Source organism: Clupea harengus, chromosome 3 (genome assembly GCF_900700415.2).
Source record: "Clupea harengus chromosome 3, Ch_v2.0.2, whole genome shotgun sequence".
In the NCBI taxonomy this organism is placed as follows: domain Eukaryota; kingdom Metazoa; phylum Chordata; class Actinopteri; order Clupeiformes; family Clupeidae; genus Clupea; species Clupea harengus.
The window spans coordinates 1,698,637-1,718,439 of record NC_045154.1 but is presented as its reverse complement, the minus strand read 5'-3'; the positions used below and the strand labels follow the sequence as shown (position 1 = coordinate 1,718,439).

Genomic DNA, 19,803 nt, shown 5'->3' with positions numbered 1-19,803 from the left:
TCTTTCGCATACAAATCCCATTAAAAACCACATGGGACGCTACGGAGATCGAACCTTCGGGTGTGTAAAATGCGAGGTCTCACGCCAGTTAACCTAGCTATGAACTATAGCCTACTTGTTATCTTGCTTATGGAACCATCTTCAGTTGGCAGGTGCTAGCGTGTTAATATGAGCTCATGTTAATATGAACTCGTGTTAAAAGCTGCACAGGCACCCTGAGGGTTTCTACCCTTTTCCATTATACTATTTTCACATCAACTAGATAACCAATCATATCATGCAAATGACAATGACATGTATTTAAACCGTTTAAGGTTATTTTAAAGTCCTACCCTTTGACTAGTTAGCTAGCATAGCAATTACACAACCAAGTAACACCGTTTGCTGCATAACCTGAAGCAACGTTTAATTTCTCAAAATCAGCTAACAAATAAAAGGCAGTCTTGGATTCATAGTGATCACAACCACTTGTGGATGATGTTAAATGTCATTAAACATAAACATTAAACAATCCTGAGAGAAATAATGGGAAATAATCAGTGGAGCAAGGGCTTACTCTGATACCAATGTAGTGAATGAAGGGGTTGAAGTCCCCCCTCACCATTGCCCTTCTCAAACATGTTAATTCAGTGGTTGCCAGGGGATCTATTAACGATTCGACTTAAACATTTAGCGTCCATTCCCACACTACATAAACACTGAATAAATGCATTGTTTTCACTATGAGTGGGAAAAGGTGTAGCATTTTTGCTTGAAATGCCTATTCCATACAACATGGCTAGTAGAACTCGCACTGCACCACAACTACAAGGAATTTAGTTTTACGTGACAGGATGATGTAACATTGAATAAACAATAAATAAATACATTTTAATAAATAATGCAGTTTATATACGGTGCGGTTTGTAGTCTGATTGGTCTGAAACTGAAGCCACTTTAAATACAAATAAGTCAGAGGTATTAGGTCACTTGTATTAGGCTGTTTGTTTTAATATTTAATTTGTATGTTTTTCAGCCTTCGACATACAGAATATGACAAATGAGGAAATATCAGACGTCTACGTGCCAGACACAGTCAAGAGTATAAAAGCCTTTCATGTGATGATTAATAACATCCTGACACGACAAGATTAGGTGAATAACCAGCAATACAATACTTATACTACAATTAGATTAATACCAAGACATAATGACAATTGCACACTAATTTTAGCCTTTGAAAAATGATCAAGAAATGGCCCTCAAATTATGTTAAATGTCTTGTCTTGGAGTATGAAACAAAAAAAAAGAAAAAGAGAGAGAAAGAAAGTTTTCGAGCCAGTGGTATCAGCCGATCATACATCAGCAAAAAACACTGCCAGAAAAACCTCTATCTCTGAGCAAAATGAAAACAAAGGCTTCCTTCCTTCACATACACCTGTCACAAATAGAACGGACAGTAGGGTCATTTTTGTTAGCTTGATTTTCGAATAGTGTAATCTGTGCAAGCCTTAACTATATGAGCTGAAAGCAGGCATTCATTGAGCATTAATGTATTCCATGTAGGCCTTCCCATTCATTGGCCGACAGTACTCCACCCATATCAGAATCAGAATCAGAATTGGATTTATTGCCAAGTAGGTTTACACCTACCTGGAATTTTTTCTGGTGTATAGATGCATACAGTAAACATAAAACATAAAAACAGTACTAGAGTACTGTACTTAAGTACTACACATAGGAAAAGTATTACACATAAGAACCAAAAAACACAATATATACGATACAAATATATAAACAATGAATATAAAAAAATAAAGTGGAAAGTAATGCAAAATGCAAAACAGGAGTGCAATGCGAATGGGCAATGTGCAATGTGCAATGTAATGTGTGTTAATGTAACACAGACTTGAGGTGTGGGGGCGGGATAAGAGTCCAAGTCAGGTGGGGGTCCCGGGCCTTGTTAATAGGGCCAACTGCAGCCGGGAAGAAGCTGGTTTTGTGGTGTGAGGTTTTGGTCCTGATGGACCGCATCCTCCTGCCGGAGGGAAGTACCTCAAAGAGTTTGCTGCTCACCACGCAGCACCCAGGCTGAGCTCAAATTACCTGAAGATGCAACATAATGTTCTGAAAAAAGAGACACTATGTTAGCATCAGAAGGCTGCAGACCTGGAACAGCCTCAAAATCAGGAACATATTGTTCATATGACATACAAAGTACAAGAAAGTTGAGCAAAAGATGCAAAGTGCCCTATATACAGATCTTTAACAGTTTTTAGATGATTACTTATCCATGTTACACATCAGTTGATCAGTCAAGGCTAATATAATTTTTTTTTTTACAAACTCTTGATTGAAAGGTGCTCTGGTCAATCCACAAATGACAGGAGGTAGTTAACTAACAAATAGAAAATTGAAACCAGGAAAAACAACATGGCTGAGCTATAGACCTTGATAATGTCAAAATATCCTAGAACAGCCTGTCAAGTCTTACAAAAACATATTATTATGACCTTGTGCTAACATGAAGGGAATATCTTCCAGAAAATAAAATAAGGATTAAAAGACTGTGCAAGAGTCACAATTTCCCTTCCCTAGAATGTTGAAGTAAAAAAGTGTGTAACAACTGTCCAAAACTCCCTCCCTTAGGCTTAACATGCTTAGGACAGATACTGGCACTCAGGAGGTTTGGCCTCCCTGCATGCCTTCCTCCCAAGGCCAAGCCTACAGATTCAAGGCCAGTGCCAGACTCTAGGCTACCACTTAAAGCAGCAAAGAAGTTTTAGTCCAAAACTAGCAAGCTAACTATCTAAAAGGCATGCAGAAACCTTGCAAGCAGTTCTTGGCACTGTGAAAAGCTCATTAGTATGGTTAGTGGTGTGACATAACTTGGCAATATAGTGGGTGATGATGTCCTTGAGGTCCAAGTCCAAGAACAGGACTGGCCTACGCTTCTCACAACAAGGTTGCAAATACATTTTCACACACTGAAAAGTTGCGGTTTTCTATGCTCAAACTTTTGCTCACACGTGGGTTTCAAATTTAGGCTGACACCTCAGTTGGGCCTTCATAAAACGTTTTGCCTATTCATGACCACTGCTGTTCCTGCATGGATGATAGACACTGACTTCAGGTCCCCTGCTGGAGGATCACACCACAGGCGGACTGCCTGACGGCAGCACAGGGACATTTCCCCTTGTCCTGAGAGTCCTTTTGGCCTGCCGTGAACAGCCAGCTTGACCACTGATAATAAAGCAAGCAGGAATGAGTTGACAAGCCTCTCGGATCCACGGATCAGTCACGACTACTTGCCCGGTGAAATGGATGTTAAGAAGAAAAGGAAAGGTAGAACAGAGACCCTGCTACAGACACAGCTACGTCAGTCAAAAACATTAGCTTAATCACACACAAACAACATGCCCAACATAACGTGTGACACAACAGGCTACACAGTTTGCACATCTTCCGTCTTCGTGGAGGAATTATATCATAGTGTGATAAATGACACATATATCATACATACATGTGATACATGAGTGCAACACAGTGATCATGTGACATTGAGGGCCATATGTTTCAACTAGTAAGAAATGGTGAACCCAGACGATGGACTTGCCAGCACTCGCTCATGCCACATAAGCTAGGGAAAGTGCAGACAGAGTAGGCCAACAGCGAAACAAAACCGTAATAGATCCATGAACATAACACATAGCCTGTGTGACACAGGCAATGACAAAGATCACTATAACATTACAAATTACTACAATAATATATTTATGTAGCCTACTGATACACTAATGATCATGAGTATGATGGTATGAATATGAGTCATTTCACCTATTTTCTGATCTCTATAAAGTCCCACCCATCAAATGCAGACAAGCCCATGCCAGCTCAGTCCCAAGTGCACTCAGACATCTTGAGTTTACACACTCCATTGAATGGCATCAGAATGTTTGGTTTTGTGAGGTTTTATATAGATATAAGTAGGAAAAAATGTCACCTGTCACTTTGCAGCAAACAAAAATAGCTTAGACTTTGCTAGCTTGATTACTAAAGTTAGATAATTGCCAATAAAGTTAATGGTAATGTAGGCCTATTAAACTATAAAACATAGGTCTACATCTCAGTGCCTCTCCAACTCAGTTCATTGACAGTAAATGAATTACCTAAATTATTAATTCATTATCCTGCTGTGCACAAACAAACAAGGTCTTGGATGTCGTTATCTGCTATTGTGATGGCCATGATAATTAGGCCTCTCCGTCTTGCATTGTGATCTGTGAACTCTCACCTTTAATTTAAACTTGTCACCAACTGTATCTAGCTTTACATTTTGTACATATCCCTCCATGAAATCAGGTCTTGTCTCCAGATATTGTGTGTAGAGCCTCTTGGGATATTGCTAGTTTTGACACTGACGGCTGCCATTTTTACTCTAGTCTGCTCCGCTAGTTTTGTCTGAGTTAGCAACAGTAACTAAGGGTGCCAGGGTGAATTATTGGCACCCAGGGTAAAGATGAGTAAAAAGGTTAATAAGAAATTCACCGTTCGATAAATTTACTTAATCTCACACGAACAAAAAGAAGAAAATCCAACCTTTAATTGAAGTATATTTATGTTGAGAAAAAATCTCCCTTATCAGGAACTAATTATGTTTAACAAAATCACATGTGTCACAATTACCAACTCCCCTAAATTCCTATAAACAAAATGTAACTGAAGCATTTTTTCCATTCATATTTAACTTTTTAAAGTTGATCAGAGTGTTTAGGAACTTTCAAGCAGTAATCTATGACTTCCTGTTTCACTGGGGTATAAATATGAGGTGATAGAGGCCAAATTCCTTGAAGCTGCGGTTGGATAGCACGTCCTATCGTCTTTTCCTAACCACTTTTCCTTTACCTAGATGGAAAACATCCTGAGGTCAGGGAAAGATGTGAAAAAGAATAGAATATAAGGATAAGAATATAAGGACTTATGAATAGACAACCGCAGTACGAAGAGAATCCGACTGCACTCACACCAAGCTACGTAATTATGTGAAGGTGGACGCCACCTTAATGGGTCATGCTGATCGGTTATTGTTGCTGCCGCAAAGAATTACGGGCCGGCATAAGCTCCTTTCCTTTCGTAAAGGATGGTGCAGTGTACCCTAAAGGAGATAAGCAAGGAAGAAAGGAAGCACTGAAGAACTGAAGCACCTCTCCTTCACATCTTATCACAGCTGCCACTTACTTACAAGTCATTTCTGTCGGTTAGGAAACTTCCTAAGCAAAAAAGCATTTTTCATCATTCAACATGGGAGAGATAGGAGAACACACAAATCAAATAAGGCAAAAGTGTGTGTTGAACTCAGGGAATGGTTATAAAATAATGTTTCACTTGCCTGAAAATGGCCATATCTCGGGCAATGATTAAAAAGTTTAAACCAACTGGAACTGTGACAAACTTGCTTGGAAGAGGACCCAAGTTTATTTTACCCCTACGCACAGCGAGGAAGATGGTAAGAGAGGCAAAGAAAATCCCTAAGGATTACTGTTGGAGAGTTACAGAAAAAGTCTCCAAAACTACCATCAGATGCCACCTCCATGCCAACAGATTATATGCCAGAAAAAAAGCTTCTCCTGTCATTTAACCACATGCATAAGCACTGGGAGTTTGCTAAACGCTACAGGGACTTTGACTGTAACCGTGTTCTATGGTCAGATTAAGCAATAATTGAGCTTTTTGGGCAACAAACACTCAAGGTGGGTTTGGCGTACAAAGAAAGGATGACTATACTGAAAAGAACCTGATCCCCACTGTTAAGTGTAGTGTAGGGTCTGTGATGTTGTGGGGCCCTGGGAACCTTGTTAGGGTACTCGGCATCATGTACTCCATGAAATACCAGGACATTTTAAATCAAAATCTGACTGCCTCTGCCAAGAAACTAAAATTAGGTCATCATTGGATCTTCCAGCAGACAGTGATCCAAAACATATGTCCAGATCAACATAAAAATGGTTTACTGAACACAAAAATGAAGCTTCTGCCATGGCCACCTCAGTCCCCTGACCTAAATCCCATAGAAAACAAGCAGGTTGGAGCCTATTCTGGAGGGTGAAGCAGTGCCACTGCCAATGAAACGCCTCGGTCTCAGGACCCAGTACTGAGATGACTACCCAAGGTGGTCGTTGCCCCCCCCCCCACCCAGGCCCTGAACTGGAGGCTGTCACACGCTGCTGCACACAGCTGGAGAGTTGTCATCACTCAAAGTGAAGTAGGCAATCACCTGCTTACCATGCTCTCCCTCCTGAGACTTCACTGCACTGAATCCCACGTTATTGGCGTCAGAATCCAGGATAAACGGTTGCAGTGGATTGAGAAGAGCCAACACAGGATCCTCCTTAATAAGAGGCTTTATGAACGACCTAACCATAGCAACTTCATCTAATGTACAAGCAAGGTGGATCTTGAAGGCACTTGGTAACATGGGAATGAATGATGTTCAAACCAAGGAAGTCTAGAAGCATGGTGATCAGAAATGGGAAAGTGACCATCAAGTTCCAGCTCGAAGTCCAGGGGGAAATGATACCATCGATGAGGAAAACCCAATAAAATGTCTAGGGAAGTGGTACGATGCCTCTCTCACTGACAGAAACAACCTATCCAGGACAGAGAAACAGGCAGATGAATAGCTGAGAAAGATAGTGGGATCAGGCTTACCAGGAAAATTCAAGGCCTGGTTCTTCCAGCATGTTCAAGGCTCTATCAAGGCCCATGTGGCTACTGATGATCTATGAAGTGCCTACGACATCAGTGGAAGGAGTCGAGAGGTCGGAGAGGGAGACCAAACTGACTGTCGGATATGAACAGGCCTCCAAGTTCCAGGACCTGGTCGAACAGAGCAGGACCAAAGGCTGGTAAGACTGGCTATTTTCAGTTGAGGGAGACTGCAGGGGTTTCCCGGCACAGTTTGTGTGGAAGATGCTCACAGCACAGCTCTAGGACTAGCAGGTAAGAAGAGGAAGACAGCTGCTCACAGGTTGGGGAGGTAGCAGAAAGAGCCTCTTTTTGGCTATGGAAAGGGAGGAAGGAGTTGAGCTGAGGGTCAGGAGATGATGATGATGACTGCTGACCAGCCAACTGGAGGACGTCATGGTTCAGGGTCGAAACTGAAATAAAAAAAAAACAGGGCAAAATGTTTTGCCAAGTGAATGCAATAGGCTATGCTTCCATAAGGATTTAATTAAATTGGACGCGAATGGTGTTCCTTCAGAGGACTCAAAATTCCAAGTTTTGCCTCTGGTGTAGCCCCAGTTTAGCCTATTCACCAGTCCATCTGACTTAAATAGCAGAATCCCCCATGCACACTGCATCACAGGCCTTCTCCCTCATTCTTATGGATGGATTTACATACATTGGCCTACACGTTTTCCAACATCAAAGGATGTGAGGCAGGCACACAATATTTGTATTGATGGATGTTTGCAAATATGTCCCACTGATCACACCAACAAACAGCAACAAACACAAGGTAACCTGAGGGGTACTCAGGAAAGCAGGTTTAACAAACTCTGAGCCTAACCCTGAACTCTGAGTTGATGAACCCCGAGAGCAGAAACGATGTGTTTTTGGTTCCAGAGCAGCTGAACTATTTAGTTGAATCAACTCTGTTTATGTTCACTCTGAGTTGAGCGCACGACGAGCTCCGATACTACGAGTCACCATGGCCATGGAAAAAACAAGGTCGTCCTTCTTCACCCCCACTGGTGTTAGAAGTTCTGACATGTTCATGGCGAGTATGAGCACACTTTCTGGAGAAAAAAACCCAACTGCAGACCTTCATGAAGCTGGTGCCCCATGTCACCAGAAAATTACTAAAAGTACTGCTGTTCGTCTGTACTGTTAAGGGTTTTAGCTAAGTACCCTAATTCAACTATTTTCTGGCCAGTGACTTAAAAATGACACAACGGAACAAATCAGAAAAACGAACGGCATTACATTTTATTGATTTGCTGCGTCTATTCATTTGACATTTGACCGCATTTTCTTTTAATATCAGGCTACAGGTGAAAATGTAATGGAATTTTATTTTATTTAAAAAACGGCAACGGTTTGATAGGTAGGAAGGAATGATGACACATCTGTTTTGAATTTCCCAACGTAAGGCTATGCAAATGAATGGAGTTTCAACATCGAGGGGTAAACGAGGACAGGACACCACCCCATGTCCAGTAGCTGCTCAGTAGGAGGGAGGAGACAGTAGAAACTGACCCACAATACCCCGCTTTCTGGAATACCACTCAGGATGCGTTCCTTACTTTAACAATATCAATGTTGGCTAGGACACCTGTTACCAGCCACACCATGAGACCACAGGTCATATTGCCGTCATAATATGGCGACGGCTACGTCAAGGACAAGAGGCAGATTCTCTCCCAGTAGTGGGATTGGTGGAAGCCCAGAGAGGTTCAGTTTCTGCTGTGACGCAACACACTTAACTCACAGCCGACTGCAAGCAGCTGCTTCGTTGTGTCACTCAATCACATATTCTCTAATTTCGGTTTGATTTCAAACGGTCGTGGAATCTTAACTTGAAGAAATCAACTTGGTGCTAAAGACAAGCTGTTTCCCCAGTCATAATGTCACAAAACTTTTAGAGTTGCACGCTGCCACTCACGCATACAAACATTGCTTCATATCAACCAAGCTAACGTTAGCAAGTTGGCGGAGTTCAGGCCACATCGAACAGGGAAACTGAACTGGACCACAAAGGTAGGAAAAGTGCTTCCCCTCTCTTTTGCAATATCGATACTCGTCATTTTCGTTATGTTGTTTCAACCTGTTGATCGTAGAACCTAAGTTGTCTCCAGTTTCGCGTGCTCAGTTCATTAGACGATGATGTTCTGTTCTAAACTTCATTGGCTCAGAATTACCTTGTGCCTGAAGCTTCCAATGTGTCACGGCTTAATTCCCATCCATGTGCACTGGCCATGCGTAGAAACTTGGACAACAGCAATTGTTTCGTTGCCACCTAACTTTATTTCCGCAGAATACCATCTTTGAGTAACTTGTCATTTCCGCGTGTTGTGTTGAACGTGGAATATTCCAGGTTCAAGGTTGATTTAAAGACATTCTGGCCCCACTGCATTACACGTGTTTCCACATGCAATGTTTGGGATCCTTGTCTAATGAAAAACAATAATAAACTGCGGCTGGCCAGGCACCCTTGCATTGGATAAGTTGACACAAATGTCAGCAACGTTGCAAATGATGTTTGCATACATAATGCAATAGCGGTCTGCTTACATGAATGAGTCAGCGACTCTCACTTTTGTGGGGCCTTCTCTGCTAATGATCAGCTGTCCTTTATGGTCCTACCTGCATCCTGTGACACATTGTCATCTGTCACCTTGTCATAACTCACAACCTTATAGGTGCTTACAGTTGGTTGTCTTGCCTGCATTTTACTTCATAAAGGGAGCAATACCCAACTATGAAGATTCAAATGTTGCATGTAATTATGGTATGCATCTATTTATGGTGGTCTATTTTATATTCATTCTTGACCTTGAATCCTCTTCCCGGGCAACCTTCAATTGGCTTTGCGCATGAATGACCAGTTTATTTGTGCTTGTTTGTCTTTAACTGCTGCCACACTATGAAACATTGTCATCTGTTACCTGATTATCTCTCGCCAGCTTGCAGGTTACTTGCAGTGGATCATATAGCTAATACATACTCTGCTGTAAGCGGGGCAGACAATGTTACGACTCATTAGACCGCAGGGCCGGAGCCTGAGGGGCTGCTTTTGTAGCCAGAAACGTTTCCATCACCATAAGAGTGTGATTGCCATCCGCCGAGAGGACATCAATGTATGGGAGCGGCGGGCACCCCTTGCCCCACGACACGTGAAGGAGATCACTGCTGCTGGCCACAAGGTTCTTGTGCAGCCCTCCAACAGACGAGCCATCCATGAGAAAGTGAGTGGATCGAGGCTGGAGAACAGATAAATGGTTGGCATCATATCTGTTCGCCAGAAAGCTCCAGAAAAACGTTATCATCTGAAAGTCTGAAATCTAGCATCCTTTTGCACGATTCAGTAGAAGCTTGACAAAGAGCAGGTTTCATGATGAGACAGCCAGGGTTAATCTTTCCAAGTCCAATTATAAGGACTTGGAATCTGATTAGAGCTAATTTATATACAGCACAGTTTGATAGGATTGTCAGTGGCTTGGTGAAGGAGTGAGTGAAGGTATTGCTTGAGTGTAGTGGTCAGGTGCTATAGGTGCACACACTGACGGTGTATGACGGTGTGGTTTTCACAGTACTATGAGAAGGCTGGAGCCGTCATCCAGGAGGACATCTCCGAGGCATCCCTCATTATTGGGGTTAAGAGACCACCGGAGGAGAAGGTTTACCCTCATAAGACGTACGCTTTCTTCTCTCATACCATCAAAGCACAGGAGGCAAACATGGGCCTTCTTGACGACCTGCTCAAAAAGGTATACTTCAGAATATATGTCCAGAGTCTTGCCGAGTGCCACGAGAACACAGAGCCGAGATGCATGAGTGCAAAAAGCTAAAGTAATCGAATTAAACGTGTCCTTTGAAGCCACAATTGATATTCCTTTATGTAGGGAATGTGAACAAATTCAGTTTGTAAATAATGTCCTATTTTGTATATTTTATGCTCTATGCATAGGACAGGAGTAGTGCGGCTACTTTACATGACAGCAATATTAATGGAGCTTGCAATTCAATGGTAGTGCTGCTGATGTTCATAGAAATCCTAGGTGAAGGTCACTGATTGTGGCTCTCGAGCCCAGACATATTTCGATGTGTCACAAGCTGTTCTTCAGCTCTCTTGCCTCTGTAGGAGATCCGTCTGATTGACTATGAGAAGATGGTGGATGACAACGGCTTCCGTATTGTTGCCTTTGGCCAGTGGGCAGGTGTAGCAGGTATGTAGTGTCACTGAGATGCTGAATGAGCAAGGCCAGGAAAGCTGTCCACTTCATACAAGCACTTTAAAACAACAGACAGATTTGTAACTTACATTGCCCCATTTTTATATGTGGTAGATAATCACAGGGAATATAAAGGCTTTTCACACACACTTGGTTTTATGTGTTAGCTGGTTCAACAAAAAAACCATACACAGGTTGTTACTGTTTTTTAAGGTATCTTTTTATGTTTACAAGTAGTTTTATATAACATTCTCAAATTAATTTTGATTGTATGTGAAGGAAAAATAAATACACCTGTTGTTCTCACTAGCGACACACGCTATTCACTATGTAGCGTCATCAGGCCAGAAATCAGGCCAGAAATCAGACCAGAAATCAGACCAGAAATCATTTGCCAACCTATCTTAGTGCCAACTGTGCTGCTGTTGGTGTTGGAGTTTGAACTAAAGTGGAAATCCAGTAAGCTCAGTTCAGTATCACCACACTAAGTAGCTCTTGAACCTGCTTAGTCCCCAGAGACATGATTGAGTGTGTACTATATCTTAGTCCCCACAGACATGCTTGCGTGTGTACTATATCTTAGTCCCCACAGACATGATTGAGTGTGTACTATATCTTAGTCCCAAGAGACATGATTGAGTGTGTACTATATCTTAGTCCCAGATACATGATTGAGTGTGTACTATATCTTAGTCCCCAGAGACATGATTGAGTCTGTTACTATATCTTTGCCTGACAAATGTATATAGACATGCCACATTTTTGTTATAAAAACCTGAATTTTTCAATCAGTTGGACTTAGTTACTGCTTCTTGCCATACATAGCCATGCACACCCCCACAGAGAAGGTGTGTTTGGGCCAGTTCCACACCCTGCCTATGGTGTTACCTCTCCTTTGTTGACAGGTATGATTAACATCCTCCACGGCCTGGGGCTGCGCTTCCTTGCCTTGGGACATCATACTCCTTTTATGGTAGGGGCTCTGTTTGAATCGTCTTTTTAGCTTGACCCTGTCATCAAGTAGTTTGAATTACAGCAACAAAAAAAAAAAAAATAGAATATAAGTCATTGTCGCAATAATCATATTTTTTGACCAGACTCAACACAATGTTTCATTATAGAGCTGGCTGCCAAAGAAATATGGACTTATTTGGCAAACCAGTGCCTCTGGTATTTAGAAAGACCCAAATGTACTACTGTGTACAAATGTGTAGTGTATGTCAGTCAGTCACAAAAAGGTCTGTGACTTACGTCAATCCTCTGTCCTGTTTCAACAGCACATTGGGATGGCACACAACTACCGAAATGTCAGTCAGGCCATCCAGGCAGTGAGAGATTGTGGCTATGAGATATCTCTTGGCCTCATGCCCAAGTCCATTGGCCCGCTGACATTTGTGTTTACTGGAACAGGCAATGTCTCCAAGGTAACGGCTACGCACCACATAGAGCTCACATCTGCATCCATAGTTCATGTTCAGGAATGGTTCTGCTGTCTGATTGAGATGGTTCTGGGTTGATTTCATTTGAGTTATGTGTGTGTAGAAAATAAATGGATGATTGCTGAAATGTGTTTTGTGTGAATAGAGTGAATAGTGATGTAAGATTTTAAGCCATTACTCATCACACTACTTCTCATTTTAGGGTGCCCAAGAAATCATTAATGAGCTTCCCTGTGAATTTGTGGAGCCCCATGAACTGAAGGAGGTCTCCATATCAGGAGGTACAGAGTTGGGTTCAGATTTATTCAGCTGGAGACATAGGAGTTATTGTTGTTGTTGTTGTTAGGGTCAAGGCTGACAAAACATTGATGGAAATCCTTGTCTGTCTGGAATGGAAGTAGAGTTAGTTATGTAGTCTATCTCATTTGTTTGCACAGTACTGGTGACGGGAGCATCAGTAATGTATGCGCTATTTGATTTCATTTATTTGGTGAATCTGGCGCAGACCCAAAGTTTTGCAACCCTATTTCCCTTCCCCTTGATGCTGAGGACCCTTGATACAGTACCCTTCACACCACTCTCAAGCTAGAACCACCAAACTGGGCATTAAGCTTGTACCTCCACCAGTTTCAGCCATTCAGCCTATTTGTGGGAGAACCCAAGTCACAATTAGTTACCAAAGGAACTTATTCATGCCATTAATGCAGTGAGACAGCAGGAGCTGTAGAAAGCTTGAAAGTAGCCAACCTACACTCAGCTCAGCCAGTGCATAGCTGCAAGCAAGCGGCAATCTCATTTACTTTGGACTTACTCCACTTTAAGTTCATATTTGGACTTACTCCACTTTAGACTTTAAGTTCACATTTGGAGCAACTAAATGTGAATAATGGAAGGTTTGTTGATTTAGTTTCCCTCTGTTTTAAAGTGATACTGAAGTTCTCTGTTTGATTTCAGACATGACCAAAGTCTATGCCACTGTTCTCAGTCGACACCATCACCTGATTAGGAAAAGCGATGGAGTTTATGACCCGCTGGAATATGAACATCACCCTGAGCTCTACACCTCCCACTTCAGAGTCAGCGTGAGTCTCTCTGTCTGCTGGCCCCCGGGGGCCACCCGCCCCTTGCTCCCCACATGGCCTTGTCAATCTACTGAGTCCAGGCCCCACGCTTGGCTTAAGCCGATTGGCTCGCTGTGATGGTGCTGTTTTCGACATGTTGTCCTCCCCTCTCAGGTGGCCCCCTACACCACGTGTCTGATCAACGGGATCTACTGGGACCCCCAAACCCCCCGGCTGCTCCGGCGGCTGGATGCCCAGAAGCTCATACGGCCCATCAAGCGCACAGTCGCTGCAGTGGACGGCTCGCCTCAGCTGCCCCACAAGTGAGCCACACGCCCCCCTCCAATCCTCTAGAAGAGAGCGTAATACCTGCTCTGGGTTCTAATCCGTCACCCACCCAGACTGAAACAAATGCACACATCAAAATGACAATAAACCAAACAGTGCCGTAGAGAGAGCTGCATTTGTGGACATATGCTGTATATATTTTTTTTATATATTTTTATAATTATTTTTTATTTTTCTTATTATGACCGCTAGTGTGAACTGTTTTGTTCCATTTAATCGTTTTCAGAAGACGATACCATGTTGTCTTTTCCAAGGTCAGGGTAGTTTCTATAGACACAGTAGCAGTCCAACACTATTGAATTAGTCCACAGGTCAGAAGGTAAGCGCACGGCCTCACAGAGGGTTAACCTTATCTTCTATGGTGTTTAAACTAGACCTCCGCTCAAACATTACCTTGTAGATTAGAGCTATTGTGTGCTCTTTAGTGAGCGTAGATGTGACATTCTGAATCCTGTAGTGATCTTCAACCTGTTTGTGATGGTTCATGCACAATTGCTCAGACTTCCTCATTCTTGGCAACCTTGGGGGGATGTGTTGTGTTATCTTGCCCATCCTTTGATGGCCATTGCTGAGTGCGTTATTGAATGCTTAGTCTTTAAATGCACCCCTCATGTGCACTGACACTCTTGAGGTCATTTAGAATAATAGTAATAGTTCCCAATTGTAGCTTCTCGGTATAAAGCACAGCACCATACATGGTTACAATTCTTTCCAGCCAACAGATTCCTGATCAGAATTGTAAGTTACATATTAAATTGTATAATAATTGAATGATATAACATTATCATACATTAATTGTTAATAATAAGTATTATATGTTATGTATTCCATATTATGGACAGTTGTCTCTCCACTGGTATTTTAAACGCACTGATAACTTTGGGCAACAGTCTGAACTAAGGGCATCAGGCGATATGAGTACAGATCCACTATCAGTGCACATTTTTTCTTCTCTTTAAAATGATAACCTCTTTATAGCTACCACTGATTTGAAGTATTCCAGATTGCGGTGGGATCTTTAGAATATCAATGAGGTTTTTTTTACTGTATTGCACCTGCATGTCAATTCACCATGTTTGCTGTGAAATTTAACCGTGTGACAAAGTTGCAAATGAATGGAACCACTTTACCACAGAGACGAATAATATGTGTGATACTTCTGTAAGAACTTGAACTATATCTTGGCTAAAGTTCCATAGCTACAGGTCAACAGAGCAAATAGATTTGCTTGGTAACGAGACATATTGACTGACAGGACTTTCATAATAGCAACCATTTATTTAGAACTAGTAATGCCAGCTTGGGCTGTAAAGAAAAGACATTTAAGAAGCAGAAGATGTTTGACAAAGTCAGTTTTAGGGATGAAAATATGAAAGTTTGTCAAATTACTTAATCCATGTAGCCTATATGTTGTAGCTTTTACATATAGTCGATGCGTAATAGCCTTCAGAAATAGTACATTATTACGTTCATAATTTAATTATTTTCTGCTACCTGAACACTATGTAATCCATTATTCCATATATTACTCAATTCTAATTATTTCCTGAAAAACTATTTTATTATTTGTGCAAATTGCATTGTTGAAGAAAAACATTTACCATACAATTTACCATGACCAAAACCAAGTCAATGTGATGGATGACATGGAGCTGAAATCTGGTCTATTTAATAATGTCCATATCAGCGCCAGTACCCATCCAGTAGATCTGATTGAAATGTCTGTTTCAATACACTTATTGACTATAGGAACAGAGATCCATATATCTGTATGAGTGCCACATTTGTGTCCCAAACTAGAGTGACAGCCATGTTCTCCTCTGGCCCCCCCCCCCAGGCTGCTGGCCATCTGTGACATCTCCGCAGACACCGGCGGCTCCATTGAGTTCATGACAGAGTGCACCACCATTGATAAGCCATTCTCTATTTATGATGCAGACCAGCATATAGACCACGACAGGTACAAGTGCCACACCCATCCAGTGCACCAACACCATATCATCATCATCATCATCATCATCATTTTTGACTTCCTGACCACAGCTATGTTCAATATGTCAAACATTTGTTCTGCTTTTTTTTTTTACTTGCCTGCCCACAAGAGTGTGAGGAACTCGATACATCAGTAGTACTCGTCGTTCTGATTTTGACTATAATGGGGGAGTTGGGTGTGGAAGGATGCCTCTGCTGTACCTTGTCATTCGTGTCGTTTCTTATTGCCTAATCCTCCCTCTTGGCAGCGTCGAAGGGCATGGCTTCCTCATGTGCTCCATTGATAACTTGCCTGCCCAACTGCCCATCGAGGCCACAGAGTACTTTGGAGACAGATTGTTCCCCTACATCTGGGAGATGGTAAGACAAAGACTGGGTAAGACACACCATGAGGTGTGAAATATTTGTGTGAGTTTCGTGATTGGCTTTTTGTGTGTGTGTGTGTGTGTGTGTGTGTGTGTGTGTGCGCGCACGCGCACGTACGCACACACTTCAAGAAGCCTTACATTGGGTTGCCCGGTACGAGGGTTTGAACAGTCAGACTATAGTGTTCCTGTGTCTTAGTTGCCACCTACTGTTAGGAATTCTCCGAATCCGTGTTGTGTGTGTTTTTTTTGGGGATGTTACTTCATCCCTGTTGCTTGGTTTTGCCCCAACAGCTCCCCTCCGACGCAAGAAGACCACTTGACGAAGAGGACTTTTCCCCACAAGTCAGAGACGTAAGTGAGGGCCTCCGTGTGTTGGGAGAAACCTGCATCATTTCACTTTATTAGCTGAATTTCTGTACAGTGCTTTGATGGTGTAAATGGGCTTCACAGATTCATGGTTAATGCTTACACACACACACACACACACACACACACACACACACACACACACACACACATACACACACACACACCATGCACTTGGGTAATCTAGGTGTTGAGGCCTTCTCAACAGTTCAGAGACCAATGTGACCAAACTCATTAAAACCTCATTAATGAAATGGCAGTTGAACATCTGGTCTCCCGACCAGACCTGGGCCTCATTTTATAAATTTTTTTTGTTGTTGCAGGCGGTGATAACATCTAACGGAAAGCTAGCTCCAAAGTTTGAATACATTGAGAAACTTAGGGAAAAAAGGTAAAGTTTTGTCTTTTTAACCCTGAGTTGTGAAATTAAAACATACTGGCTCTTCTTTTAGTATGTCAGTATTTAGTTGTTTTAATAGATACAAATTTGAGAAATGCCTGATTATTGTTTATTAGTATGTCTCCGCTGCAAGGTCATTTCGTTAAAAATGTTGTTTTTTTTTTTGTTAAAAAGTCTATTTATTCAGTATTTTTAGTTTTGAAGTAGTTTCTAAACTACTTAAACTGCAGAATTCACCTCACTACCTTCTGTCATTTTTAACAATGAAATGCAATGAAATTGCTTTGACAATGGTACTTGTCACCTCGTGGATGGGTGACTTTTCTAAGGAACATATCTCTACAGTTTGCTTAACAGGTAAAACATTTTGTATTTGACCACTAGCTTGCAAAGCACAAAAATACAAAAAAATATGTTATCAAGTAACATAAAGCTATTTAAATCCATTGTCTGAAGTAGACGTGGTTAATGGAGGCTTCGGCATATGTAGATTGCATGGCTAATGATGCTTGAAATAACTCTTGGAGCACTTCCAAACTTTGGTTCCATTTAGCCAGTTAGCATCCAGTGTCCTCATGTCTCTTGAAGGAGCTGTCTGTGGCTCTTCACAGTAGCCTTTGAGCAGCCAAGTCACAGATGCAGTAGGGAGCCCTGACTAACCCCTGACCTTGTTGTTTTCCTGCACAGTGCAGTCACGGTGCCGTGGTGTGCCAACTCCCCCCCCCACCCTCTGCCAGGCTAACACGTTGCATGGCTAGCCCACGCCGTCGCTGAGCCGCTGCGTTCTATCTGCTCTCTTGTGGGTAGACCGTCTCTCACTCCGTCCCAATGTCGCCATCCCTTTTTTCCATCCACTATTTTTTTTTCCTTTTTTTTTCCCCACATCAATCATCCAATCATCCCTTCAAACAATCATCCCTTCAAACAATCTTCCCTTGTTTTCACTCACATTTTCTGCCCTGGAAATGTCCTCTAGCCTGGTTTTAAAGCAGTTAACATATTTCTCTGCCTAACCAATTGTGTCTTATAATTGTACTCATCAGTCTAATTGATGCGCGCTACTATGATTCCCAGTATGTCTAGTGTCTGTGACTTACTAATTACTGACCTGATCCATATACCCTTTGTTCTTCTCGTGTTCCATCCATTCATTTGCATGCTATACATGCCCATGTAGTCTGCAGGAAGAGATTGACTTCTGATTGGGATTGCTCTTCACTTAGGTGCTATCATAGCTCTGTCTGTGAAGAGATTGACTTCTGATTGGGATTGCTCTTCACTTAGGTGCTATCATAGCTCTGTCTGTGAAGAGATTGACTTCTGATTGGGATTGCTCTTCACTTAGGTGCTATCATAGCTCTGTCTGTGAAGAGATTGACTTCTGATTGGGATTGCTCTTCACTTAGGTGCTATCATAGCTCTGTCTGTGAAGAGATTGACTTCTGATTGGGATTGCTCTTCACTTAGGTGCTATCATAGCTCTGTCTGTGAAGAGATTGACTTCTGATTGGGATTGCTCTTCACTTAGGTGCCATCATAGCTCTGTCTGTGAAGAGATTGACTTCTGATTGGGATTGCTCTTCACTTAGGTGCTATCATAGCTCTGTCTGTGAAGGCTCCTGTGGTTCATCATTAGCTTGTATTTCAGAGACGTTGACATGATTGACTGGGTGCAAGATTCAGCCTCACATATATATATATATATTTTCTGTGTTTGTTGGATAGACCTAAGTTACATGATTTGGAGGAAATAAAAATAATAATAACAACTACTCTTTTTTATTTTTTTTTAACAATAACCTTTAATTATAACAATATTTCAGTTTCACCTTTTAAAAATACAAGTTTAACATATTTTTCATCCATCATGGATCCCAAAGTGTATACTGTATAAATATACATGCATACAGTACACACAGTTGGATCTGCACACACATGGAGTAGAAGGTTGTCATTCCTGTGCTAAATGACTTTGGAAGCCCTCCGGTCTGTGGTGGGGGGGGGGGGGGCTTAGTGCTGGGCTTGTGCACAGGTGCCATGCCACGACCAATTAGGGGCAGGCACGCGTGATTGGGCGCGGAGTCTGGATGGGAACCGCTGATCTGGCAGTCTCTGGATTAGAGGGGGGGATTTAGAGGAGATGCCACTGCCGCCCGCTACTGATCTAAGATCAGTCTGCAGCCGCCATGCTGAGCTGGATGAGTGAGAGGCTAGAGCTGAAGCTGATCCTTAGTCTGGTGCTGTAAGTGAGGTCACCGGATCATGCACCATCTCACCATCACCGCGATCAGCTCTGCTCTCTCTTTGGTGAATCAAACGCTTTGATCTGAGTGCTTTACATCCATTGGGCATATGCTTGGGGTTTCCATCACATATTCATGATTCATGGCGGTGGACACAAATCCATGGCTTTGCATTGGACTTCATATGAAATCATAAATCTGAATCTTGTGTTTACTGTGTTGAGTAAGCTGTGTGGTCTTTACTGTGTTGAATAAGCTGTGTGGTGTCTTGCAGGGAATCGGAGCAGATCCTGAAAAAAGGCGGAATGAAGCGTGTTCTGTTGCTTGGGTCAGGATATGTGTCCGGCCCGGTCATCGAGTACCTGACCCGCCAGACTGGCACTCAGGTCACCGTAGGTAGGAACCCCACCAGACAACACTATCACTCAGGTCACCGTAGGTAGGAACCCCACCAGACAACACTGGTACTCAGATCACAGTAGGTAGGAAACCCCACCAGACAACACTGGCACTCAGATCACCGTAGGTAGGAACCCCACCAGACAACACTGGTACTCAGATCACAGTAGGTAGGAAACCCACCAGACAACACTGGTACTCAGATCACAGTAGGTAGGAACCCCACCAGACAACACTGGTACTCAGATCACAG

The 19,803-nt window shown here is 42.3% G+C and overlaps 1 protein-coding gene across 3 annotated transcripts in view; it reads left to right on the top strand.

Annotated features, from left to right (window-relative positions):
* The first annotated feature begins 8,244 nt into the window (after window positions 1-8,244).
* Window positions 8,245-19,803, top strand: part of aass (aminoadipate-semialdehyde synthase) — a 31,304-nt gene continuing 19,745 nt past the window's right edge. For 2 of the 3 annotated variants that reach the window (XR_006152331.1, XM_031564139.2), the window contains exons 1-15: window positions 8,245-8,739; window positions 9,666-9,947; window positions 10,293-10,469; window positions 10,844-10,928; window positions 11,840-11,907; window positions 12,212-12,358; window positions 12,576-12,654; window positions 13,328-13,455; window positions 13,609-13,757; window positions 15,620-15,742; window positions 16,023-16,134; window positions 16,434-16,493; window positions 16,832-16,899; window positions 17,254-17,265; window positions 19,426-19,547. Coding sequence is in view for 2 of the 3 variants with exons in the window: in XM_031564139.2 (XP_031419999.1) it covers window positions 9,729-9,947; window positions 10,293-10,469; window positions 10,844-10,928; window positions 11,840-11,907; window positions 12,212-12,358; window positions 12,576-12,654; window positions 13,328-13,455; window positions 13,609-13,757; window positions 15,620-15,742; window positions 16,023-16,134; window positions 16,434-16,493; window positions 16,832-16,899; window positions 17,254-17,265; window positions 19,426-19,547 (1,549 nt within the window). In the remaining variant the exon portion in view is untranslated. The remainder of the gene's footprint in view (window positions 8,740-9,665; window positions 9,948-10,292; window positions 10,470-10,843; window positions 10,929-11,839; window positions 11,908-12,211; window positions 12,359-12,575; window positions 12,655-13,327; window positions 13,456-13,608; window positions 13,758-15,619; window positions 15,743-16,022; window positions 16,135-16,433; window positions 16,494-16,831; window positions 16,900-17,253; window positions 17,266-19,425; window positions 19,548-19,803) is intronic. The other variant, XM_042707465.1, reaches the window with a different exon arrangement.